Raw genomic sequence first — 25,562 nt, forward strand, 5'->3', positions numbered from 1 at the left:
GGCGGCCGCCGGCGGGGCGGAGGCACCGCCCCTCCTTCCGCGTGGGGATTGCATCAGCCGGAGGGCGCCGCGCGGCAGCGCCCCCTCTGGCGGCGAGGGGAAACAGCGGGGGGGCAGCCACGTCCGGGGGGACGCCCGGGTCCGGGGGCAGGCAGAGGTGCAGGCAGATGTGCAAGTAAAGATGCGGGCAGATGTGCAGGCCGAGATGCAAGAAGATGTGTGGGCACAGGCGCAGGTAGATGTGCAGGCAGAGATGCAAGAACATGTGCAGGTAGAGGTGGGGACAGATGTGCAGGCTGAGATGTAAGAAGATGTGCAGGTAGAGGTGGGGGCAGATGTGCAGGCTGAGATGTAAGAAGATGTGTGGGCACAGGCGCAGGCAGATGTGCGGGCAGATGTGCAGGCAGGGCCCACACAGCACCCCGTGCGTTTCATCTCCTTTATTTTCACGCCACCGTGTTACAGGCAGGAGGGTCCCGACGCAGGGGGGTGCCAGCTCCAGCAGCCCCAGCCGCTGGTGGGGCCAGGCTGCTCCCCCCTCCCCCTTCAACTCCCGCTAGATACAATATTTAAAACTTTTAATATAAAGGTTAAGTTCATTATTCTCGATCCTGAGAAACATTTCATCCGTTTACGGAGCTCTTGCTGTAAACAAAGCACCACAGGCACCAAGCCCGCACCCCAGCGCAGGCATCCCCGGCTCTGGCGCTGGACGGCAGATGAGGAGATGTCCCCACAACCATGGGGACAAGAAGGGTGGCCGGCTGTCCCCTTCCCATGGCATCAAGGGGGTCACCGGCACCACGCATGGCCCCGCCACACCGCTCTCCTTTGGGAGCGAATTCCCCGGGATGAGAATTGCCCGGCTCCAGGCAGGCAGCTCCTGGCTGGAGAAGCACCTGGAGCTCTGTGGGTCCACACGCCCCCAGCCCACTCACCTCCCTTCTCCTCTCTGTCCCGGTGCCCAGCCGCACGCTACTCGTTATTAAAAAAAATTAAAATACAAATATCCCAAAGGAAGAAATACCCTCCCCAAAGTGCCCCACCGGTCCTCCCTGCCCCTCCCTCCCCGTGTTGCTCCCTTGACACAAGGTAAACTTAAAAAAGAAGACGCCTGTGGCAGCGCCCATCGGTACCCGGTCCCTATGGGCACATCCCAGAGGGGGCAGAGCCACAGCAGCGGTGCCGTGGGTTCCCAGCCCTGGCGGGGGGACCTCAGAGGGTGCCATGGCCGCGGGATCCCAGGGCGAACCAGCCCATATTCTCCTGCGCCAGGTCGAGGTCCCGCAGGCGGATGCCGACCTCTCCGAGGAGGATGTTCTCCCAGAAGCCTTCCTCGCTCAGCCACGCTCAGACGCAGCTCCCGCTGCTGTAGGTCCCCCCTGGGGATCCCGTCGTAGACCAGCTGCGGGGGCAGAACGGGGCAGACCCTCAGCTACAGCCCGCCACCCCCCCCCCCCCCCCCACCCCCCCCCGCAAGACCCCCTGACCCCCATCCCACGTACCATCTCATTGTAAGTGGGGTTGCAGGTTTTCCGGGCCACTTTGGTTTTCCTCTTGGTTGTTTTTTGGGGGTCAGGCAGCAGGTAGGTCTTGACGTAGGGGTCAGGGTCATTGCCATCCTGCAACGGTGGCTGTGGGGCAGAGCAGGGGGTGCCCTGTGAGTGCAGCGGTGGGGCAGACCCCCATCCCTGCTGCCACCAGGCACCGTGCACCTACCAGCCCCCTGATGTGCATCACCATGATGAAGAGCTTGTTGTTCTTGTAGGAGATGGAGAGCTTCACCTCCCCACCGACCTTCCCTAGGGGCCGGGCCCATGTGGCGTCTGGAAGAGAGGAGAGGAGGGGGCGCAGGTGGGACGGGAGCCCCCTGCCATCACCCCTCACGGTGCCGAATGGCTGCCAGCGCTGCCACCAGCCCTGCTACCTGCTGGCTTTGGGGTCGGGTTTGTGCCAGCCGCCTTCTCGTCCCGTGGCAGGGGGTGGAAGAAGGTGTAGATGAGGTCACACTGCGGGGCGAGGAGGTGACGTTAGCGGTGATGGAGGTGACCACGTCCTCCACCTTTCGGGACCGGTGCACAGTGCACGTGGCAATGGCTTACGCACACGGTGCATGCGCCGATGCTTCACGTGGTGCATTGGCCACCAAGCACCTTCCCACCTCACCGGCAACCCTGGCATTGTCCCCATCTCTCAAGAGGCAGCAGCCCCCATCCCACCCTGCTGGGACGCCCCCCCCAGCTCCACACCTCTGCCACCTCGGGCGCAGCATGGATAAGGTGCCAGATGTAGCCGTTCAACTCCTCCTTGCGCCGTTCAGCCACCGCTTCGCCCCGTGACCGTCCGATGACAAACCTGCTGGGGAAGCTGTGGGGACGGATGCTCAGCAAAGCCCAGGGGGCGGTGGGGAGCCCCAGGGGTCTGTGAGGGTCTGCAGGGGTACCTGGGCAGCAGTGAGGAGGGGAAGAGGAGGCGCAGCTTGTTGTGCAGCTCCTGGAACTCCTCGAAGGTGCGCTGCACGAAGGTCACCTCTCCTGGGCTCTCCCGCTGCACCTTCACCACGTAGGTCTGCAGAGAGATGGGCTGTGGCATGGGGATGGGGACCCTGGGGTGCCCCGAGCACAGACGGGGCTGGGAACTTGAGAAATGCTTGAGCTGTCACTTTGCCTGTCCCCAACTGTCCCCACTCACGTAGCCCTTGCTGGGGTTGAAGACCCTCTCGTGGCGGCAGAGGAAGATGTCGCGGATCCGGCCGGACGTCTTGATGGTGTGCGTGCGGGGAGCGAAGGAGAGGGTCGGCCGCGTGTCGGAACCTGTGAACTTCATCTGCGCCAGGTTGTGGATGAAGAAGTTGAGCTTGGTGGCCACACTGCCCAGGCTGGACTCGATCAACCTGCAATGAGGCCACCACGTGCTCAGCACAGAGAAGCTCGTCAGTGTGCTGAGCTGGAGCTGGTGCCTCCATCCGGGGGCTCCCTCCATCCTCTCCTGCCCCACCAGACACCCGTGTCCTCTACCTGGTGAAGTAGGTGGTGGCATCAGCATCAGAGTCCTGTGGCCTCAGGGCATCGTAGACATACTTGAGGTCCTCCAGGTCAGAGAGCTCAGGGATGCCACAGGACAGCATCTGGGAGGCAAGGCAGGGGGTGAGGGCAGGTGGTGGCAGGAGGACCCCTCTGCCATGCCTGGGGGGGTGGGCGTGTGGCCCCCCGGCTCTCACCAGCCCTAGCAGGTTGAGGAAGAGGTGGGTGTGCTTGCGGATCAGGTTGTAGGCCTGGCAGCACAGGTCAACGAAGTCGTGGAAGCGGCTGGAGGGCTTGTCCCCCCCGTTGATGACGTACGCCATGTCCGAAGTGAAGACGAACGGTGCCCGGTCCCTGCATCGGGGAGGGAGGGACAGAAAGTGAGCGCAGCCAGGGGTCACCCACCCCTGGGATGAGAAGAGGGGCTTCACCCACAAAATCACCCCACAGGGATGAGCCCGAGCAAGGGGGAAGGAGATGCCGAGGGTATTTCTCACCTCTTGATGTTGCCAAACATCTGTGCGTGGCCCAGGAACCTGCCAAAGTCAATGTGGAACATGTGGCCGGTGGTCTTGAGCATGATGTTGTCATTGTGCCGGTCGCAGATCCCCAGCACGTAGGTGGCCACACAGCAGCCGGCGCACGAGTAGATGAAGTTTTCCACGGCCTGGGAGGAGGGAGGGAGGGAGGGAAGGAGCAACTGGGTGTGGAGAAAGGCTGGACACATTGCGAAGCGAAGGGTCTCATCCTTCGGGGGTGCATGAGGAGCGGGGACCCTGCCAGGCTCCTCCTCACCTTCTCATACTCATCCTCCTCGGGGTTGTGTTTCTGCAGCCAGTCTGCCAGCGGCCGGTCTTTGAAGGAGCCCGTCACACCATGTTCCACCTGGATTTTGCGTAGGGTCTCGGCGTTGGGGATCATCTCCACCATGCCTGGCAGCCGAGACAGCAGGGTGAGACCCATCCATCCCACCTGGGGGGCACCGAGACCCCAGCCCCCCTTGCCACCAACCCAGCCGCTCCCCAGCCATCACCGTTGAGTGACAGCCTGCAAAGCCACGTTCCTACAGACGGGCTGGTGGGACCAGACCCGAAGGTGGATCACAGCTACCCACAGCAGCTCTTCTCTAGCAGAGCCTCAGGACCTCCCATGCCGTCACCAGCCTGAGAGCATCGTGACCTGGGGCTCGATGCCACCGGGGGACGGCCCGATACTGGGTTACCTCGTCCGCGGCCGGTGGAGAAGCAGCGGAAGATGACCATGCGCATGTCCAGCCCCTCCTGCACCCAGATCTTGTTCATGATCCGGATCATCTGCAGCGTCAGCATGTCCTGCCGCAGGTCGTCACCACACTGCGAGAAGGAAGAGCCATCAGAGCCAGGGGGCAGCGGGGGCAAAGCTGAGCCAGCCCCACAGGGGTCGGGGCAGCCGTGCTGGGGTTTAGACACTGCTGGGAGGACGAGCTCACCTTGAAGATGACTCGGATGTTTTCCCCAAGAGGATCAACATTCTGGAAGGAGAGCTTCAAGGGGACGGCGTTGGAGTTGAAATAGGAGCAGTCCTGCCATGGGGAGGAAGGGGCAGCCCATCAGGGTGAGCCGGCTGCGGGCAGAGGAGACCCCCCGACACCCCCAGCTCCGGCACTCACCCGGGGCACGATCCCCTTCACCAGCAGGCTGGGGCTTAGTGGCAGCCGGCATGACCCGTTTGCTTTGAAGAACTGCTTCACATCCTCCAGCCCCTCACGGAGGATGCCCTGTGGGGTGGGGAGGGGATGGGATGGGATGGGATGGGATGGGATGGGGGGCTCAGACACAGCCTGGCACCCCCTTGCACCCCCTCCCACCACTCCAGCACCCACCTGGCGTGCGGATGGGGCAGCATCCCGCACTTGCTGGGCCAGCCTGGCCAGCGTGTTGACGAGCAGGCACTGCCGGTCAAACTCCTCCCGCAGCCCCTTCCCGCAGCAGCAGAGCAAAGCTGCCAGCAGGTACTGGTAGCGGATGCTGAACTGGGAGTCCTTGAGGCCATCCTTCAGCAGCCTGCTTGGAGCAGGGACACACGGGGTCAGGCGAGCCCCAGGGTCCCCCCTGCCGCTCCCAGCCCCCCCTCAAACCCACCAGAAGAAGTAGTGGGTGATCTTCAGGTCGCAGATCGCTCGCTTCAAGAGGAAGCGCACCAGTGGGCTGTCCAGGTAGCACTCATACTTCAGGGCCTGGAGAGGGGACAGGTTTGGGGCACAGTAGGATGGGGATGCACCCCCTGCCACGTCCCGGTCCTGGTACGCACCCCATGCCACATCCCAGTCCCACCACACACCTGAACCAGCTGGGGCAGGTAGTCCAGCAGCTCGGTGTCGGAGATGGAGTCGATCCACTGCACGGCTGTCCTCCTCACCTCCTGGTCCGGGAACCTGCAGCCGGGACAGGCATCAGGGGGCCAGCATCCTCAGCATCCCCCCTGCCATTGCCACTGCTGCCTTCTCCCTGCCTGCGCGGGGAGGGCAGCAGTGCCAGAGCACACATTCCTGCGGCACCCGCAGCCCTGCGGCACCCGCTGCCCGCTGGCACCCGCAGCCCACCGGTGGCTTACGTGGCGTGCAGGAGCCCCAGGGCATCCTGGTGACTCATGCAGGTCCACTGGCTGAGCAGGGCGTAGATGTCCGGCAGGCAGGCCCACTCCCAGCTGGGCGCACTGGCCAGCAGCATGGGCAGGGAGCCGGGTGCTGCATGGCAGTAGTAGCGCTTCTCCCACAGCTGCTTGCGGTCGGCATCCATCAGCCTACGGCACCAGGGGGACAGGGAGCACGGCTCAGGGGCAAGGGAGGGGATGGCATGGATGGGATGGGGCTGGCAGGCTGGGGACCGCGCATCCCTCCGCCCCTACCGCGCACGGTGCGTAGGACACTGATAAACCCCTCGAGTCCCCCCTGCTGCCCCACCACAGACCTGCCCATCGAAAAGAATGGATGGAGAGCAGGATCCTGCCTGCATCCCTGCCAGCAGACAGGTCTGCGTGGTGCTGCAGGATGCTGGGGGCTCCCTGCCATCCCCACACTGTACCCTGTCCCCCAGGGGACAGCCAGGACCCCAGCACCCATGCACAGGGGTGACTGAGCTGCTGCAGGGATGGCCCCCTGTCTGGGGACCCCCAAGCCAGCCAGGCTGGCTGTGCACCCCGGGCATTTTTTGCAAGGAGCGTCAGCACCGCCCTGCGCAGCAGATCCCGGCACAGCTGCCGACACTTGATCCTCCCGTTTATAGCCAGCGCTGGAGGACCACGGGTGCCAGGCTGGATGAGGGGCTGGGCAGTTTTCCCCCGCTGAGGGGGACATGGCTGGAGAGACCCTCCCCAGAGAGGGGTCGCTGGGGAGGGCAGAGCGCAGGACTGGCGACAGGCAGCTGCAGCAGGCAGCTCTGTCAAATGCCAGGCTCCAGCCTCGTGCCCAGCCTCCAAGGCAGGGTTAGACCCTCAGATACCCGCTGTGCATGCCGGGGGCAGTGCTGGGGGTCTACCAGCAGACCCCCCCTGGCAGAGTGATGCCATTCCTGCCCCAGGTCGCTTACCAGTAGAGCGATTTCTTTTGCATCGCCTCCCGCAGCTTGCGCTGGTCCTCCTCCCCCAGGCTGCCGAACTCGTACCTGGGGCTGAACTCGGCTGCCGGTGGGCTGGTGAACTTCACCTCGAAGGTGGAGGTGGGGAAGTCGATCTGGGGCAGAGGCAGAGGGTGAGCAGGGGGGCTCGGTGCGAGTGTGTCCCCCTGGACCCCCCCACGGCCAGAACGTACCTGCAGGATGACACTGTCGGGCTGGTTGAAGTTAGGGGCACTTGACCTGGCTCTGGAGTTGTCCTGGGTCGCCGGCCACAAGCCCAGGAGCTTTCGCCCGCAGGTCAGGACCCTGGAGGAGAAGGAGGGGTGACAGCCTGACACCGGGTGCCACTCTGCTGGGGCAGGAGGGTGGCACCACTGCAGTGATGCTGTCCCCACGCTGAGCTGAGGTTGTGGGGACCCTCCTGCCCTACCCCGGGGGTGCCAGCACAGCCCCTCGCCATGCCTGTCGCCATGGGATGCCCCACGTACTGCCTGAAGTTGAAGAGAGGGGTGGTCACCCAGCCCAGGGCCTCAGGAACCCGCCGCTGCTTGTTGGCGTCGGAGGAGCTCCCTGGGGGTGGGATGGGCACGGCAAAGAGCGTGACACTGAGCAGCGTCTCCCGTGGCAGACGGTTCACCTGGACAGGGAAGCAGATCCTGCAAGAGAGCAGCCGGTGGCTCAGCCGTGTGGGGGACGGGCGCTGGCAGCACCCCGTGGCACCAGCCAGCCCTCTGCCTTGGGATACCAAGCGTGCCCCAGGAGAGCCCAGCCCAACAGACGCCTTTGCTGCTGGCACTGGGGGTGCCATGCGCCCCCCCGGCATGGGCTGGAGGTCCCATGGCACGGGCAGACACCCCGGAGGGGACAGCAGAGTTTGGGGAGAACCAGCTCGCATACCTCGGTCGTCTCCCGGCACCGGGGAGCCCCGCTGCTCTCTGTCCCAGGAAGGTGACCGCGGGGCAGGAGGGCCACCATGGAGGGCCCCCACCACACGCTGACCTCGTCCCACGGCCAGGGGAGGCTGCGTGGGACCCTGGGACTGAGGCTCCTCTCCGATACTCCCAGGGAGCCCAGGGTGGCAGCTACATCCCGCCCGTGGGTGGGCACGGGAAGGGGATTGCCCCACGGAGGGGACCGGCACCACTCTGCTCCCCGCTGTCCCGCTGGCTGCTCGGTGCCTGTCCTTGGGGGGCACCGGCACCTTCTAAAATTATCCTGTCCCTCCCCACCTCCCTGGGCTGCTGTGAATGCCAGGCGTGGTGAGGGCTCAGCACAGCCTCCCTGCCTGCTCCCAGGGCTATTTCTGGAGCAGATCCCCTTTCCCGGGTGTAAACACGCAGCTCCAGGGAGGGCAGAGCTGGCGCCGGTGCCGGTGCTATTCCCAGGGATGACACAAGAGCTTCCGACACCCCAAAACTGGGGAGAGGCGCCGAGAGGAGCTGCTGGAGCAGGGAAGGAGGAGGAGGAGGAGGAGGAAGGCACTGTGGCTGGGTACGGCACTGGGACCCCCCCCCTACCCCACGGCCAGGGTGCTGCCTTACTGCTGGTCCCATATGATGAGGTGGAAGAGGTATTTGTAGACGTGGGCCTTCCTGGTGAGCTGGGGGCTGCACAGCTCCTTGCCGCCATGGCTGAGGGAGCAGGAGAGGTAGAAATCTTCGTAGCTGCAAGGGGAACAGAGGGAGCTGCGAGTTGGGGGCAGGGGGCCGCTTTGCCTGGGGCAGGGGAGCCGGCACCCAGGGGTTCACCCCACCGTGGGGCAAATCCTGCACCAGCGGGGTGGGGAGGATGGAGGTGCTGACCCTCCCTCCGCGTTTTCCCCAGGCTGGGCTTGGGAAGGGGGCCCGGGAACCCCCATCCCCATATGCCACCGTGCATACCATCACACAGGGGGCTGCTGGGGGGGGCCCTGCCATGTGGCAGGTGCCGAGCGAGAATCCGGGGAGGGCTGCAGGGCGCTGGAGGTCAGGGGATGCCGGCATTTCCCAGGCTACCCGCTTTGTTCGGAGCCAGTCACCAAGGGGAATACATTAAGGACAGGACAAAGGCGAGGGGTCCCCGGCGGGGCGGCTGCTGCTGGCGCCACTGCCTCACACGCCCTCCCCGCGGTGGGCTCCTGCTGCCCGCCCGGACCCCCGCCATCCCCCCGCGTGGGGCTGAAAGCGGGTACGGGCACCAAGGCACCTAACAAAGGAGCACGCTGCTGATGTGGGGCGAGGGCAGCCCAGCCCTGCTGCACCGGGGCCATCTGTCACATCCCCCGGGTGGCGGCGAGCCCGTGAGTGATGCTGCAGCCCTGGGGATCCGTGGGGTTGGGATGGGAGCGCGTGGCAGAGCCCGTCCCACCCAGAAGCTCCAGCATCAGCTGGCTGCGAGCATCCCTCACCACCCCATGAGCGCCAGCAGCCCCATATCCCTGCCCTTGAGGTGGGTTTGCTTTTATTCCCTCCACACCTGCTGAATATTTGGGACAACGGGACACTCCTCAGCTGCCCAGGGAGGGACACCCCTGCTAACGGGGTGTTTAAGGCAAGTGTGAGCCCCAGGACAGGCACGCAGAGCCAGGTCCAGGCGGCTGCCCTTACCTGGCAGCCCAGGTGATGGGGATGCGGTGGGTGGCATAGACGGTGAAGGAGAGCGGGCAGGAGAGCAGGCGAGCCTCCTGCGCCACGCCGTGCTCCCGGCTCCCGTGCACGGCTGTCTGGAAGTCGGCGTTGAAGGTGCTGCAGTAGAGCTCAACCAGGTTGAGGATGGCGGCTGTCAGGCTCTCCACGATCCTCTCTGAAGGGGAGGTGGGAGAGAGGTGAGACGGGGCGGCTGCTGGCCCCGCTGCCCCTGCCATGGCATCCCTCTGGGCTGGGGTCGTGATGCTGGAGGGACCCTGGGGCCAGACCGTGGGCAGGTCCCCCCTGGGACAAAGAGGGTCAGAGGGAGAGTTTCAGGCTTCCCATTTTGCTGAGCTCGTGGGGAGGAACAACAGCCTCCAGAAACCCTCTTTTCTTAAGCAGAATAGTTTCAAACACATTTTTGGCCTTAATAATTAAGGGGGAAGGGTTTGAAGATTAAAAGCACCAAGAACTGGAGCCCAGAAGGGGAGGAGGAGAACAGAAATACCTCGATTTTCCCTCTTGGCCAGAACATTTGGATCCTGTTGAGGAAAAAAAAAAAAAACAACAAAAAAACAGTAAAAAAAAGAAACCACCAGAGCAACATCAGAATCAGCCCCGCGGTGTCGGCGGGCAGCAGCTCGCCAAGCCAGCCGCTTTACGTAACCGGCCCGGGATGCTTGGCTGCCGGAGCAGGCAGCACGGCCAGGCAGCTGCCTGCTTCCCGCTATTGAGGAATTTTCCACGTGGTACGGTGGGAGGAAGGAGGGAAAGAAGTCAGATAGGAAAACCCGCTTCCCCTCTGCATCTCCCGGTCGAGCCGCCCAGCCCCAGCACCCCGCAGGGACCAGCCCCCCAGCGCCCATCGCTCACCTTCTGGATTTTGGGCTGCATGCGGGAAGGACAGGGCGGCATCTGGTTGAGGGCTGCCGTGATCTCCTGGGACTCGACGGCAGCCAGGGCGTTGCAGATGGCCATGACTGACTGGATCACCCGTTCTGCCTTCAGTGGGAAGTCTCCCTGGAAGGAAGAGGGGGGCTGATGCAGGACCCCCAGCCAACCGAGGAGGCAGGGGCTGCTCCCTGCAGCCCGCACGCCATGCACTGGGAGGTGCACCAGCCTGTGCCTCAGTTTCCCCTATTTTCATGGCCTTCTCCCTCCTCTGATGCACCCTTAGAGCCCCATAACGAAAGGGGGAAAGACCCTGCAGCAAATCATAGAATCATTTAGGTTGGAAAAGACCTTTGATATCATCAAGTCCAATTGTTAACCCAGGACTGCCAAGCTCACCACTAAACCACATCCCTAAGCACGACATCTACAAGTTTTTTGAACACTCATAGGGATGGTGATTCCACCACGCCCCTGGGCAGCCTGTTCCAATGCTTGACAACCCTTTCAGTGAAGAAATTTTTCCTAAAATGAGCCAAATGCCCCCTTCCATCCCTGGTGCTCACCTCGGCTGCTAGGAAAGCATCCACCTCGTTGTGGAAGGTGTCGAAGAGAAGACTCAGGGCCTGCCTAAGGGACAGACAGCAGAGCTCAGCCCTGGCCAGGAGGGCACCTGGCGCGGGGAGCAGTCCTGCCACGTCCCCCCTACCTGCTGATGGTCTGCTTGATGGGTCTTTCCTGCAGATGGATGTAGTGGTTGAGCGTAGAGGGGCTCTGGTCATCGTTTGCCTGGAGATGGAGAGATGTTGTGCCACAGCTTGGCCACACGCGGGTGATCCCACCACAGGGAGATGGCACGGACACCCCCGTGCTGTCCCCACACCCAGGCACCCACCGTCCGGGCCAGGTCGCTGCGCACCCCCTTCCTCTTCATCAGCTGCAGGCGGATATCGATGTCGAATTTCCTGCAGTGCTGGATGTACTCGTGGCTGCCCAGCGCGTGCTTGCTGCAGGGACAGAGACCACACGCTGAGCCCGCAGCCCCTCTCGATCACGTGTGACACCCCAAAATTCAACCCAGGATGCCCCATGCCAACGCCCTGCGGCCAGGCGGTGTCGGCTGGGGCTCTGCCATGGCTGCCTCGCCTGCAAATGGACCTTTGTGGCACCCGGGTGCTTGCACTGAAGAATAGGTTATTGTTTTCCCTCCCTCCCCTGTGCCCTCCAAAAAGCCGTGCCCGGCCCAGCCAGCGCCGACGGAGCCAGGAGCGGGTGTGGAGGAGCCCGTTGTGCCAGGACCTGCCCAGCGGTGCGTGGGAAGCAGAGCTGGACCAGAGGAGCCAGAGGATGCTCCAGCTGGCAGCAGGACCGGGGCAAGCCCTGGAGCAGGGAGGGACTGCCTGGTCCCAGCACCCCCACCGGCATGGGACCCCCCCCAGAACGGGACCCGCTCAGCTTGCCATCCGCTTTCTTTGCCGGCTACGGGGGAGAATGAGCCAATTCAGCCCTTGCCAGCGCGGCAGAGCCACGGGCACAGTGCCCAGGGGGTGCGGGAGGCTGCAGGCAGGATGGAGCTGCAATGGCAGGATCCTGGGGGGGGGGGGGGATGGGAGAGGCACCCCCGAGGGCTCACAGGGCTTCAGGGGACAAGGACATTGCCAGTGCCAGGTCCTGGCCAGGGAGGAGGCACATGGGGAAAGCATCACGGGAAGCCTTGCCCACAGCCAGTTGCACAGGCAGCAACGTGCCCTCGGGGCCAGCATCCTGCACCCCTGCCTGGTCCTGCCTCCCTCTGCGCCTTGCAAAAGCAAAGGGGCAGCAAGTGACAGCAGCTCAGGCTGGTTTGCCGAGCTCAAGGACCCAACCAGCTCTGCAGGGAGGGTTTTGGCACTTCCGGCATCTCCTCTGCCACAGGAAGATGTGGAAAGAAAAGATCAGCAACAAAAGGGCTTTATGTCCCAGGGCTTTCTCAAAGGTCCTTTGAGGGCCCTGGGAGATACAGCACCACCGGCCCACACCAGCTCCGGGAAATGCTTGTCAGGGACTGTCCCGCTCTGTGCCCAGGACACCATTCCCTACCAAAAAAGCTGGAGGTTCATCCCTTTGGGAAATGCCCTCCAAGCTGGCTGGATCCATCCTACAGCTGGGTGCTCCCTGGCAGCCCCCAGCCACCCACAGCAGAGGTTTGCCGCATGGAAATGCTGCGGTACCCACAGCTAGTTAACCAGCTCGCACCCCTGCTGTGTGCAAACACACATGTGCACACGTGTACACATGCACACACATGCACATACATGCACTGGGCTGCTTGGCAGCACAAGGGCTCAGCACCAATGGGAATAACCTCTTTGGGCAGCCACGCTGGGCAGCCAGGAGCGGAGGCTGGGCTCCACTCGCCCTCCGCTCGGGTGCTGCACAGGCTCTCCCAGGCTGAGCAATTCCCAGCTGCCCCTTTAGGGCCTAAACCAGCAGCTCCCGGAGGCTATGGCAAATTTCCCACCGATTTCCCATGGCAGGGCCAGGCCCAGGGCAGCTTTCCAGCAGCAGGAGCTGGCTTGCTGCGCCACGCCACTGGGAAGGACGGCGTGTGCCTGTGCGTGCATGGCTGCTGCATCTCCCTCTGCAGAGGGCTCTCCCCAGCCATCAGACCCCCAAACCCCTACGGAAATACAGCCTTCCTCCAGGGAAGGCGGCAAGGCAGGGAGAGCAGGAGGGATCTGTGCAGGTCTCAGTCCCCATCACCCATCCATGGCTCTGCAGCGAGGGAACCCACCGCAGCCCTGATGCTCCTGTGCCCCCAACATCCGCAGTCCCTCAACACATCCCTTTTCCACCTTCTCCTGGGATTTAAACAGCAGGCTGGGAGAAGCCGAGCTCTGCTGCTCTGCTCAGTGACATGGCTGTTATTAAGACTCCTCCAAAGAGCTTTTTTTGGCATCTCCCTGGTTTTCAGGCCTTTCTCCAGGCACACAGAGGTCAGCATGACGGATACTCTGCCACCAGGGAAGATGCTGCCAACATGCTGCTTTTGGCAAGAACATCGCCGCGGCTTGAGAGGCAGGAAACGGTGCGGGGAGGCTCCCGCTGTGCACATGGAGATCAGCCCTGGCCATCCATCACACCCGGCTGAGGCCATGCACGGGGCGAGCACAGCCAAAAGCGTGAACCCTGGCATGCCTGGGGTGTGTTGCGTGTCCCCCCCTTGACACTCACTTCTGCAGGAACTCCTCCAAGCCACAGATCTTGAGCACAAAGTCCTCGACGTCGACAGCATGCAGCTCATCGTGCGTGTAGCACAGTGCCTGGTAAATGAGCAAGTCCACAGTGGAGGAGCCTGCGGGAAGAAGGAACAGCACCATGAGCTCTGGGGATGGTGGGACCCCCCCTGAGCCTTCACCTCGGGGTTGCTGGGGTCCCCCCAACAACTGCTGCAAGGGGGGACGGGCAAGCGGCTGCACAGTGTGGGACACTTACAGTCGCAGGTGAAGGTGAGGGGCTCCCGCAGGCTGTCACACACCACCGTCACCTTCAGGCTGATGCCATGACCCAGCTGCTCGGGGCTGAGGTTGACGGCGCTCCACACCAAGCCAGTGAGGGAATAGTCCGTGGTGCTGTAGCCGGAACGCAGCCTGCAGAGGTAGGGACAGGTCAGAGATGCTGCTCTGCTTTGGGTTTTGGCCCACCCACCCCGCAAAAAATGCCTTGTTTTGGGGCATTTTGCAGTGGGATGCTCCTGCCCCGGCCAGGTACTCACACGTCCAGCATATGGCAGAAAGCAGCCACCTCCTCATCCCGCTCCTCGGAGACTTCGAAAAGCTCGTAGCCATTGGCAAAGGAGTGCGGCCGGGGGGCAACCTACAGGGTACAGCATGAGCCCATCAGCTGGCTGCGGTGTTCTGGGGGGCTCCAGCCCATCGCCCGCCCAGGACAGGTTTGCCAGATCCCCCCTATAGAGCACCGGGCACCGAGAGCCTTTGCTCGCCCTGGTGTTGCTGCGGCCGGGGGAAAAGCAGCTCTGCAGCAGCACGGGGGGGCACGTGGTCCAGCACAGGAGGGGTTTGGGCCAGGTGGGCACCAGCCGCAGGATGCATCATCTACATCTGCACCAGCACCTTCCCCATAGCCGGGAGAAGGGAGACCCGAGATCTTGCTGCCCCCAGAGCCCCCTGCCCACAGAACTGGCCACTTCCAGCCTGTTCCCAAAAGCCCCATTGGGTGGATTCTCCAGTGGGTGGATTCTCCAGTGAGACAGGGAATGGGCAGAGATGGACCCAAGGATGCTGTGGGACAGGCAGGGACTGTCCCCAGGCCACCCAGGGGCCACAGCAGAGCCCTGCCCATGCCCGGCCCTGCATGCTGCTCTCCCACCGTGGTGCCGGGGCAGGCGGCACGGCCGTGCCAGGCTCCCCCCGCGCGTGGGGGTCCCTTGCCTCCATCGCTCTTTTGCAGCGAACAATGGCTCCACTGTCAGAGCAATTAACCCAGGCAACAGCTAAAGGGAGGCAGAGAAAGGCAGAGAACACAGCAGCCGCTAAAGACAATTTTAATGCTCTTTTATAATTAGTTTCTGGCACTAAGGAAGCTGAGAGTGACTTACGTAGCCCCTGCCAGCGGTCCCCAGCTGCATCCCTTGCTCCCCGGGGAGGGGGCATCCCGTGAGGAAGGCAGCTTCTCCCTTATTTATCTCCTCCTCTTGCGGGAGGCGGGATGAGCTGCGCCACAGCCAGGGCTCTGCCCCTGTGACGGGCACCCTGGTGGGGACAAGGGACCTGGCAGCCCCGGGGGAGAGATGGCAGCAGCACCAGCAGCCCCCAGCGCCTCGGTGCGTGGAGGGGAGATAGCCCACTCACTGCCCAACGGAGGGAAGAAGGGAGCTGGGATGGGAAAGGACGTTGCAAGCTGAACAGAAAAGCGATTGCCTAGCTCTCGGGAAGAATCTCCTGGCTCTTTCCAGAGGATCTTGTGACATTTTGCAAGCCAGCGGAACACGCGCCTGCTGCAAGTCACCTGCAGCGCAGGCTCCGGAGACAGCGGCGCTTGCATCCCTTGCACAGCAGCTCCTGGATGCCCGTGTGTTGCGGTGCTGGGCACTGCTCGCACCCTCCAGTGGGCACCGGGCTCTGCCTGCGGGGTCTGGCCAGTATCTGGGGTCCAGCAGAGTCTGGGCGTGAGGGTGAGGCAGGGAGGCAGTGCTCGGATGGCAGCACACGGAGCATCCCACCTGCTCGGTGGCAGCCGGGTGATGACCGGGTGGGACCTGCCCTTCTGCTTGGCTTCCTGGCCCTGCTTCACCCACCCCAGAGGGTTTTGGCCACGGTTGCACAATCCCGCACCCCTCGGGGAGCTGTGCAATCTGGAAAGGTCTTATTAACCCCCAGGGACAGCGTCTCAGCGTGCAGATGTCTCTGACCGTGATGCAAGCAAGTCTCTGAGGAGCCCCAGTGATGGGACAAATACCCGGAGCGAAGGAAACGCAGCAAAGCTGCAGATGCCCATGGCCCCATTTGCAACGTGGATGCTGGGTTTCCAGCTTTCCCCAGCACCTTGGCTCCATCCCAGCCCCACTTCCAAGGCTCTTACCGGATCGACGGAGATCCTGCGGTTCTTGTTCGGTGCCAGATTCTTCCGGTTGCCAAAGCGGGAGACGTATGTCCGCGGGGGGACCTGGGGGGGCATGGTCTTGCTCCGTGCCACCGGTTTGCCACTTGATTCCTTTTCGAAGATGCTCCTGCCCTCCTTCCAGCCACGGGAAGCTTCCCGCAGCACCTCTGACTCGTAGGTGGACTTCAGGTTGAGGCAGGTGATGGCGTCGTTGATGCCGCTGTAGTCGGCAATGCCGTAGGGGTCCTCCTCGGAGATGCGGCGGCCAAGCAGCTTGCCGTGAGCCCGCTCGTGGGCCGCCGAGAACATGTTGATGTCCCTGGGCTGGGGTCCTTTGGAGGATGGGGGGGACCCCTTCCCCGAGTGCTGGCTCCCCTCAGGGGAGCTCCAGAGAGGGTGCCGGGGGGGCAGCGGGGGCGGTGAGAGCTTCTTTGGGGAGCCACCCCCGCCGTCATGGGGTGAGGTGCCGTTGAGGGGCTCCCCAAGGAAGTCTCCCCCCGACCCCTCGAAGATGTACAGGTAGTCACCAGCCAGGGGTCCCTTCAGCCAGGGCTGGGGGTCCAGCCGGAGGGGGTTGGGGCCGGGGGGGACACCGGGTGCAAGGGGACCCTCGGGTGCCACTGGGACGTTGTAGCTGAGCGTGGGGTCGGAGCCGGAGAGGCCACGTGCCGCTTTGATGCTGGCGCAGCCGTTCCTCTCGGCAGGGTCATCCCAGGAGATGAGGGGCTGGTCCCCCCGCTGCTTGGCCCGGCTCTCCTCCTTGTCCTGCCGCAGGCGGGAGAGCGCGTCGTACTCCATCTGCAACGCCTCCGCCAGCGCCAGCTCCTTCCGACTGATGCCCACTGACTCCAGGGACTTCCAGTGCTCCCCATTGCCGCGCGTGGCGGACATCTCTCCGGGGACCAGGACCTCTTCCTCCTGGGCTCAGGGGTCAGGAGAAAGGCATGCTGCACCGCCGGCCACCTGGGCGAAGGGGAAAGGCAAGGGTTAATGGCTACGATTAAGGAAGGCTGGCTAATGAGGGTCAGGCTGGCAGCACTGGTGGTACAGCCCTTCCTCTCTGCGATGGAAAAAAGGAAACGTTTAGGGGCTAAATAAAGATTTTGCTGCTCACCCAGGAGCCTGTGGCCACCAGTCAGGCAGCGCAGGCAGGACTGCTGGCCCCGCAGCAGCTGCTGGGGCTATTGCTGGAGCCCGATGTTATTTCCCCAAGGATAAAATAAGCTGCAGAGAGGGGAGGGCGGTGGGGTCACTGCCTGCAGCTGGGGCTGACTCAACCTGTAACCGGGCTGTGGGGTTTGCAGTGGTGCTGATGCCCTGGTGGCATGCCCAAGACACGGCTCTGAGCCCCCTCGCTGGCCTCGGGACCATCACAACTTTGAGAAAAAGACACTCCCCTCTAGCAAAACTAGGGCTTTTTGAAGCAGAAAGGAAAAGATGAGAGAGAAGGGTAAGGAAGGGACAAGGCTGGGTGCTGCGCGGCAGCACGCTGCTCTTTCCCCATCTGAGGACCACAGCATCCCATTCCCAAACCTGTGCATGGCCTGGGGGACCACCCGCTGCTCACCAGATCCCACCACTACTCCCAGCACCAAGCAGCAGGGCAGAGCGATGGGCACCACAGCATCAGGCTCAGCTCGAAGAAGCCACCAGCAGCCACTGCCCCCCAGAACGGACCCACGGGTCCCCCTGAGCCCCTCCACGGCGCCCGGCGCTGCGCAGCCTCCAAACCCAGCTCCTCTCCAGCATCCAGCTGCGCTCCCTGGCCCCCGACCAAAACCCGCAGAGGGCGGTGACTGCAGGGGGGGCTCCGCTCTGCCCAGCCAGCACCGCGCTCCCCGGGGAAGGATGTTTCACCTCATCTTCCCTTCCTAGCAAAATAAATAACAAAGTCGATGTTAAACAGAAGAGTGGAGCGAGCCCGAAACCCCTGGAGATGGCCAGTACTTGAAACCTCTAGAGCTGAGAGGCGGCTGAGTGTTTTTGGGCTCCGGCCAGGGATGGCTCACGAGCCTCAGCACACGGGACCCACACTGGCACCCAGGGCTCTGCTCTGCCCCACACCACTCGCTCCGCACCATGCAGGGCTCTGGCTGATGCTCTGGTTTAGCGCAAAAGGGTGCAGCCATCCCAGTGATTGCAAGCGCTTTTTGTTGGAAAGCACAGCTGGGGGCTGCGAGCGTCGCTGAACCCAAGGACCTTCCTTCAGTGCCTGTGGCAGCGGGAACCTGTGCTTGCAGAGCCCACCTGGCACGACATGTGCCCTCCACATCCCACCCCAGGGCATGGGGCAACCACCTCCAGCCCAGGCTAGTGACCACCCTCCTCCAGCACACAGCACCTGGTGCAGCATCCTCCTCCTCACCAGGCTGGTCCCCACCATCCTCACCCAGCCCCGCTGCTGATTATCTCCCAGGGCAGCCCCCCCAAACACATCACCCCCTCCCCACCCACAAACAGGCCCTCTTGACCCCGGGGCCGTGCAGGACCAGATGGCTGCTAATTAGCCTGGCCCAGGCTTTGCCTGCTGCAAACATCTCCTGCAAGTGAGGCAAGTTTGAACCCCCCACCAGCATGGGTCCCTCTTGGCCCCCCAACACCAGGCTGGCCCGGCACCTCACTCAACCAGCTTTTTTTGGTGGTTTCTAACTGGAAAAACGGCTTCAAGGGGGACAACAGGCTGGAAATGTTCCCTTCCTTGGCATTTTGGTCCCTGCCGGTAGCTGTGGGCTTTTCCTGGAAAAATAGAAATCCCAAAAGCTGGCAGTCCTGGGCTTCTGGGAAGCTGAACAAAGAAAATCTGCTTTTAACCCAAAAGCAATAAAATCAAACCGATTTTTGTGGCTGACAAAGCCACAAACCCATTCTCATTTCCAAGAGAAGCATCTGCATCTTGCTGACGTTTTGAGCAGAGAAACGCTCCCGTCTGGTCGTGCCGAGGCTCCCGTGTGTGCTGGCGGGATGCAGCTGGACCCGCAACGGGGCAGCCACAGCAAACCTGGTCCGGTCGGAGCATGGGACACAGGGATGGGGAGGGAGGCTCAGCCCACACCAGGCACAGCAACCCTATGGCGCCAGCACCATCTGGAGAAAAGCCACATCGGAGGGAGCTGTGTGCAACCCGGGGGACGTCACCTCGGCTGGGGACACCTCGAGCATCCCTGAGCAGGCGGCTCAGCCCCCACCCTCCCGAGCCGGTGCAGCAGCTGGACCGAGGTGGTGCAAACCCATGTGGAAAAGCCCCAGACTCTCCCGGTTGCCATCCAAGTCCTCAGCCGAGGCAGGCCCGATGCTCAGTCAGCACCTCCCACTGCAGGCTCCTGCTGCTGGGGGTTTGGTGAGCAGCCACTGGCATCGCCACCGAATGCCTCTTTCCCCGCAGCAGCCTGTTACAAAAATTACTCAGGACTGCAAGCCGTGAGTTAGGTCTCAAGCCCGGGAGCTCCCGAGGCGGGAGCTGAATTCCAGAGAAACAGAGAGAAGCAGGTTTTTTTTCCTCTTTAAAATACTACTACTAATAACGTAGGGATAATTTTCTGACTTTAAATTTCCTGGCATTTGTCACGGTCACGTCAGCCTCAGGAGACCCATCCAGCTTGGGATGCCACCTTTCAGAGAAAAGCTTTGCCATGCTGAGTTACCCGCTCGACAGGAGGCACACAGGAGGGAAAACCACTTGTCCACTGGAAACCCTTTGCCCTAAGCCTCAAATTATGGTTCAACAAAATTTTCTTTACAATTTGTACCAGCATGGGCCCGTAAGGGAGACTGCAGGCTTGCAGGAGCCACGCGCAGCACCACAGCCTCCCGTGCTCTGCATGGCCACACCAGCAGAGCCGAGGGACGTTTCTCTATCCAGGTGCACAAAACCAACCTCCTTTCCAGAACAGCCCTTGAGAACATCAGTGCTGAGACCAAAGGGCTGCAAAACCAGCTCCAAATCCTCTCTCGGGAACCTCTTGCATTTTTAAATGCTATTCCAGAGCATCTGCTGGTGGCAGCCCCTTGTCCAGCTCCCAGAGTTGGCACCTGCTGCAGCTGTGGCTGGAGAAACCAAAGCCCTTGTCCCTGCAGGCTCCGAGCTCACCTGCCCTTCCAGGATATATTTGCTTCACCCTGGTCGCTGCCTGCACCCTGCCCACCCCCGGGCTCCGCACGCCCTGGGGCACCCTCCCAGGTTGGGAAGGAAAGGGAAGCTTGGGGTGAGGCTTTCACACCCCGATGCTGGCACATCCCACAGAGTTTATTTTTCAAATACCAGAGCAGTGGGATCCACCCAGGAGCAGCCCAGCCCGACAGCAGCCGGCAAGTCCTCCCCGCCAAGGGCTCAGGGGCTCGGTCAGCCCCCTCACTCCTCAAAACCCCTCCACACCAGCCGGTCCTGCTTTGTGGTGGCCCTTGGTGACAGCCTTTCTGCAGGGCTTTGGGGCAGAGGGCGCACGGGCACCCTGTAGGGCTCTGCCTGTCCCCACATCTAGCATCGGTGGGGCAGGGAGGGATGACCCCCTTGTGCAAAGAGCTGAGCATCTGGTTGGGGCAGGACCTGGGGGGCTCAGCACCACCTGCAGCCACCCCTGCTCCCGGCAGCTGGGCGGCACCTGCTCGGCGTGGGGAGGGATGAGGAAAGCCGAGCAGAAAATAGTCCTACGGGATCCCACGGCGGAGCAAACCCCACAGCCAGCCCTGCCTCCCCACGGCTGGCGATGGGAGCCTGGGGCAAGCTTGCTGTATACCCCTGGCTCTCCCCATCCCTCCCTCTCTCCCTTCCCCCGCTCAGGCAGCTGCGTTGGGAGCAGATAGAAAAGTCCGGAGCATCTGGGAAGACATCAAACATCTGAGGGCGAGGAAGCAAAGCGAGCCCCGGAGGGGCACCTCCCCGGGGTGTGGGAGCCGGGGATGGATGTTATGCCTATCAGAGGAGACAATTCACACCCATTTATAATCCGGTGGAGGGAGGAGCGGCCGTGAGAAGGATAAAGCACCAGCCTTCACCTCTGGGGCTGCGGGTCCATCCATCCATCCTGCCGCTCCCGCTGAACAGGGTGAGCTGCTGCGTTCCCAGCCGCCGGAGCAGCCCCTGCCCGGCCAGGAGGATGGCACGGGGGCTTCCCTGCCTGGGGGACATGGAGCCTGCTGCTGGCTGCATCCCCAGCTACATCCCATCGCTCCTGCTGCATGTCACAGCACGTGGCAGGGTGACAAAGCTCCCTGGATGCACTGGACTCTGCAACCATCCTCTGGCAGCGGGGATGCTCCTAGATCTGTGAGGCAGAGCCAGCTCCTCATCCCACGCAGCTCATGGCATGGCAGGGACAGGTTCCCAGGGCACCCCACCAGCTCCAGCACCCCCAGAGCAGGCAGGACCCAGCTCCCCCTGCTCCAGAAGACACTCTCTGGTTTCAATTCTCCTCTTCTCCAAAACGGGGCCTTTTGGGACCTCCCGGGCAACATCATGGCCGAGGAAAACTCTGGGTGGGTCTCCAGGTGGTGTTTCGGCACAGGTAAAACACAGGATTTTCATCCCAGTTTGGAATTGGAGGTCCCAAAAAGGAACCTGGTCTCAAAGATCATTGAAAAATGAAACCAAAATTCAGAGCATTTCATTCCTGGAGCCACACTCAGCCCTGCCAAAACACCACCTGCCACCCCAAAACCCAGCAAAACCAACACTCCAGAAGAGCTCACACTAAACCCCACACGATTCCCCCCAAAACTGATCGCAGCAGACATTGTATTGCCCAGTTTGCAGACAAAAAGCCAAAAAAAGCTGAGGTGCTGCACTCCCAGGAGCTTCTGGAGGGGGTCTGGAGCTGTCACCAGCATTTCTCGGCGGGGCGGTAGGGAGGGTCTGGTGCTCATCCCTGTACCCCAGGATCCAGCCCTGCAGCTGCAGCCCCTGTGCCAAGCTCCGGCCCCATGTCACTGCCCAGAAGCCACCCTCACCGTGGACTAGGCACAAAGGTCATGGCTCCTTCCACAGTCCCTAAAGCCTCCCATGGCCAGGGCAGAGCCACAGCACTCGCCACTGCAGCGCAGGGACCTGCAGGATCCGGCCAGTTTACGTACAGCAAAATAAAACCAGGCAGCTGCCGTCCCGCACACACCAAACTGAGCAAATGCCTTGGAAACAGCCAGCGCCGCTCGATTCCAACCTGTTGTCTTACAGCAGGAGGAGTTTCTTCCTCTTCAAGACGATATGACTCCTATTAATAGCAGAGCAAAGTCCAGTCCGGTCCAAGCTCTCCAGAGGAGGCAGGATGTGAAGCTGGCTGATGCCAAAGGTTCCTCCAACATTTTCCTACGTATTTCCACCCTTGGGAGGAAATCCTGCCCTGGGATGACGGGTCGGGTTTGGGACGGGAAAGCCCCCAGCTCAGGGCAGCTGAAGGAGGGAGCTCTGCAGAGGCACCCCCCAGAGCCCCACACAGCAGGAGTCGGGTCCGTGATGGGGACAATGGAGGGGACAAGGGGGTGTCCCAGCCAGGCGTGGGGCAGAAGGCAGCCTGGGGGTTGGGGGGGGATGTCAGAGCTCCCCATTGCAGCAAGGTATGACAGCCACGTGCTTGGCTCCACAGGAGATGCTGAACCTCACCCAGCACCTGCGAAGCAAGGGGGGCATGGGGAAAAGCGAGGGTGGGACCCTTCTGCAAAGCCACCCACCGCCGCACCCTCCCGGTGTCCCCACATGCCCCACAGTGGCTCCGAGGATGGGACCAAGACACCCTGGTGCTTCCTCCTGCTCCCTGGCCCCAGGGCACACCCACGGTCAGACTTTCCAAATTACTCAACCCTTGCTGCTCCAGCACCCAGCACCCGTGCCCAGGGCCAGGTTTTCTCACTGCTCAGCCTCCCTGGGGGATACGCGTGGTCAGGCTCTCCCCGGCAAGCCAGCTCTGGCGCCCGGTTCCTATGCAAATGTTGGCTTCCTCCGCAGCCAGCACCCATCGTGGCGTGGCTGGGTGTACGTGCACCCAGCTGTACAGCAGCCTGCCGGCAGCGCTCCTGCATGCACGGCGTGCACGGGGGCTCAGCTAGGCAATAGGGGCTAGAGCCCTATACATGCCCAGGGCAGCAGTAATGTAAAGCATGGCACCTCCCCGGCCTCGGCGCTCCTCGCTGCAGCAGCATGCTGCCCGCATGGGCTGGGCTGCCCTCTGCCCTGCAGCCCGGCAGTCTGGGTGAGCCCCAGGGGACTGATCCTGCTGCTGTGATAGCAGCTGTATCCATGTCACACACTCCGCGGGGCTCTTCCCTGCTGCCACAGAGCTCTCCCTGACCCAGATGCTCCCGCAGCCGAACTGGCAGGGTGCACGGAGGATGGGCGGCAGCTGGGGCGCACCCCACTGCCCACAGCACCCTGTTGGGGTGCAGGGAGCCTGACCGGCCCCATGCTGCATGCCAGAGCCAGCCCAGTCTGCAGTGGGAACCGACTCCTCAGGCTTCTCAGCCCTGCTCTGCCTGCAGGATTTACACCCCACGGGAGAGAGCACAGCCCAAGGACACACCACAGACACAGGCCAGACACATGCAGCTCCTCCAGAGCACCCGCCATGCAGGGAAACCCCTCACTTGGGATGGGGCTGCGGATGCTGCTGCTGCTGCTGCTACAACCCCAGTGGTCCCTCCCCATAGCTCAGGACCACTCAGGACCACGGCAGCCCCAGCACTGCTGTGCACACACCCGCAGTGTGCTTCCAGGCAATGCTTGCACACACCCCCTGAGCACCTACTTACACTGCAGCGTGCAAGGAGGGCTGGTGCCTGCCTGCATGGCTTCTGGGCTGGAGAGGCAGCTGCTTCGGCTCCCGGCCGCCGTGTGGATCCTCTCCCCAAGCTCGCTTCACGTGGTGCTCTCACGGCGAGGTGGGGCAAGCACCTCGCCGGGGCGGTTAGCCCAGGAGAGCTGGGTGCCCCATTTGCCAGGCAGGTTTCCCTTGCCCCACAGCTCCCTGCTACCCCATCCCTCCCGCTTAAAAAATTTATTTTTCTTGATCGCACTGGTGCTAGTTCACCCCGGCCCAGATCCTGTGAACAATTACATTTGTGCATGGCCTTACACACGTGAATAGCTACGGTTAAAGCAATATATCTCTTTTGCTTAGGGGTAATAGCTCACATATCTCTGGAGTTTACTGTTAAATACACTCCTGAGCATTTTGGCAAGTTGGGGACCCAGAGCCCTGTACCGCAGGAGCAGAGGGAGCATCGCAGCTCGCCCAGCATCCTCAGAAGTGCCTTCTGCCCCCACTCACCCTACCCAGAGCCCACCCCACGGCTTTGGTGGGACCAGCTTGATCCTTCCCGGCTGCCCAGGAGCGCTGGCTTGTCCCTGCCCCCATCCCTGTCCCGGAGGGGGGACCCTGACATGACGGGAGAGGACAGAACCCCCAGTCCTGCCTCTCTACTTTGCTGACGGGCAACTTTGCGATGTGCCGGGGACTGTCTCATTGTTCTGCTATAAAACCCACGAACTTTCCGCACCCCCCTCCCCAAGCCCGACGGTGCAGTTCCAGAGCGCAGACCCCGCAGCCTGCCTTGGGGGTGCAGCCCCCCAGGAACCCCCCACCGCCCCGGGGCTGCTGGCGTTTTCCATCCTGGAAAAACACAAGGCTGGGCTGGAGCTTTCGGGCAGCGCCGGGGGAACGACTCGCAGCAGCGCCGTGCGCGACCCCATGGAGCTCCCCCATCCCCTCCCAGAGGGTGAAATTATTTATATATACACATATATAGATATACATATAGGTATTGATTTTTTTTTTTTTTTAAGGGGGGGGGAAGCCGGAACGAGCCGCTCATTGGAGGAGCCGGCCTGCCGCCCCCCCCCCGCCGCTCCCCTCCCCCCCTCCCCGGGGCAGCCCTACCTGCTCCGAGCGGGCTGCGGCGGCGGCCGGGGCGGGCTGGGGCCGGGCGGCGGCGGGGCCGCGCCGCGGCGGCGGCGGCGGGAGGAGGAGGAGGAGGAGGAGGAGGAGGAGGGGGAGGAGGGGGAGGAGGGGAGAAGTGGGAGGAGGAGGAGGGAGCGCGGCGGCGGCGGACAATGGAGGGGCGCAGCGCGGCGCGGGGCCATCTCCCGGCGGCCCGCCGCATTGCACGGCGCCGGGGGCCGGGGGCGAGGCGGGGCTGGCCCCGGTGCCTCCCGGCTTATCCCGACGTAGCCGCGGGATGCTCCCAGCTCGCCCCCCCTCCGCAATGTCCCGCGTCATGGCTGGGCGATGAGCCGCTATTGTAGCTTTGCCCTGGGCGCAGCGCTGGCCCCCTCCACACCCCCCCAAAAACGCTGCAGCTTCATCCCTGGGGTCCCGCCAGCGCCCACCTCCCCCTGCTTCCCACTGGGCTGGTACCCCAGGGGTGTGGGTGCCTCTCTGTACCCCTCCAGGGAGCTTCAGGAGGGGGTTGAAGCACACCACAGCACCCCACTGGAGCCAGGGTGCTGATGCTGGTCCTCGGAGCCCCCCACGTTGGTGGGGACACGCTCCCACCCGCAGCAGCCAGCTCCCGGGCTTGGGGGGAAGAGCAGGGGCAGCAGCGGCTGCACAAGCACATTGCGGGCAACAGATGTGCTGGAGCCACGGCAGCAGCGGCTGTAATTTGTTTTTGCAGGCAGCTGGCCCTGCCAGGCTCTGGCAGACGGGGGTAATATCCACTCCGAAACCCCAACGCCATGCTGGAGAGCCACAAGCCGCTCTGGGAGGGCTGCAGGTCACAGCCTGTGATTTGGGTTTAGCGGTAACAGAGTATTATCCCAGGCTCCGGGCGTTCCTGAACATCCTCAGGAGATGGGAGGATGGATGGAGGTTGTTGCGGGATTCACCCTGCTGTGCAGGGGTAAGGTGGGATGTGGGGGTCTCCTG

General features: G+C 62.8%; 1 protein-coding gene across 1 annotated transcript; it reads right to left on the reverse strand.

Moving 5' to 3' along the window:
* Positions 1 to 1,071: 1,071 nt before the first annotated feature.
* On the reverse strand, positions 1,072 to 24,190 carry PIK3C2B (phosphatidylinositol-4-phosphate 3-kinase catalytic subunit type 2 beta). Its single transcript, XM_056361758.1, is given in 34 exon segments — positions 1,072 to 1,344; positions 1,346 to 1,405; positions 1,506 to 1,634; positions 1,720 to 1,826; positions 1,928 to 2,009; positions 2,250 to 2,367; positions 2,444 to 2,568; positions 2,692 to 2,893; positions 3,018 to 3,127; positions 3,221 to 3,377; positions 3,521 to 3,690; positions 3,819 to 3,955; positions 4,246 to 4,375; positions 4,492 to 4,584; positions 4,672 to 4,779; positions 4,885 to 5,065; positions 5,144 to 5,238; positions 5,343 to 5,436; positions 5,616 to 5,804; positions 6,590 to 6,732; positions 6,811 to 6,922; positions 7,105 to 7,272; positions 8,158 to 8,280; positions 9,202 to 9,397; positions 9,731 to 9,764; positions 10,096 to 10,242; positions 10,680 to 10,743; positions 10,823 to 10,902; positions 11,009 to 11,120; positions 13,327 to 13,447; positions 13,588 to 13,742; positions 13,868 to 13,968; positions 15,694 to 16,677; positions 23,449 to 24,190. Coding segments are annotated over 33 exon segments (4,884 nt in total). The 5' UTR covers positions 16,606 to 16,677; positions 23,449 to 24,190; the 3' UTR covers positions 1,072 to 1,215.
* Positions 24,191 to 25,562: the final 1,372 nt, after the last annotated feature.

Source organism: Falco biarmicus, chromosome 16 (genome assembly GCF_023638135.1).
Source record: "Falco biarmicus isolate bFalBia1 chromosome 16, bFalBia1.pri, whole genome shotgun sequence".
In the NCBI taxonomy this organism is placed as follows: domain Eukaryota; kingdom Metazoa; phylum Chordata; class Aves; order Falconiformes; family Falconidae; genus Falco; species Falco biarmicus.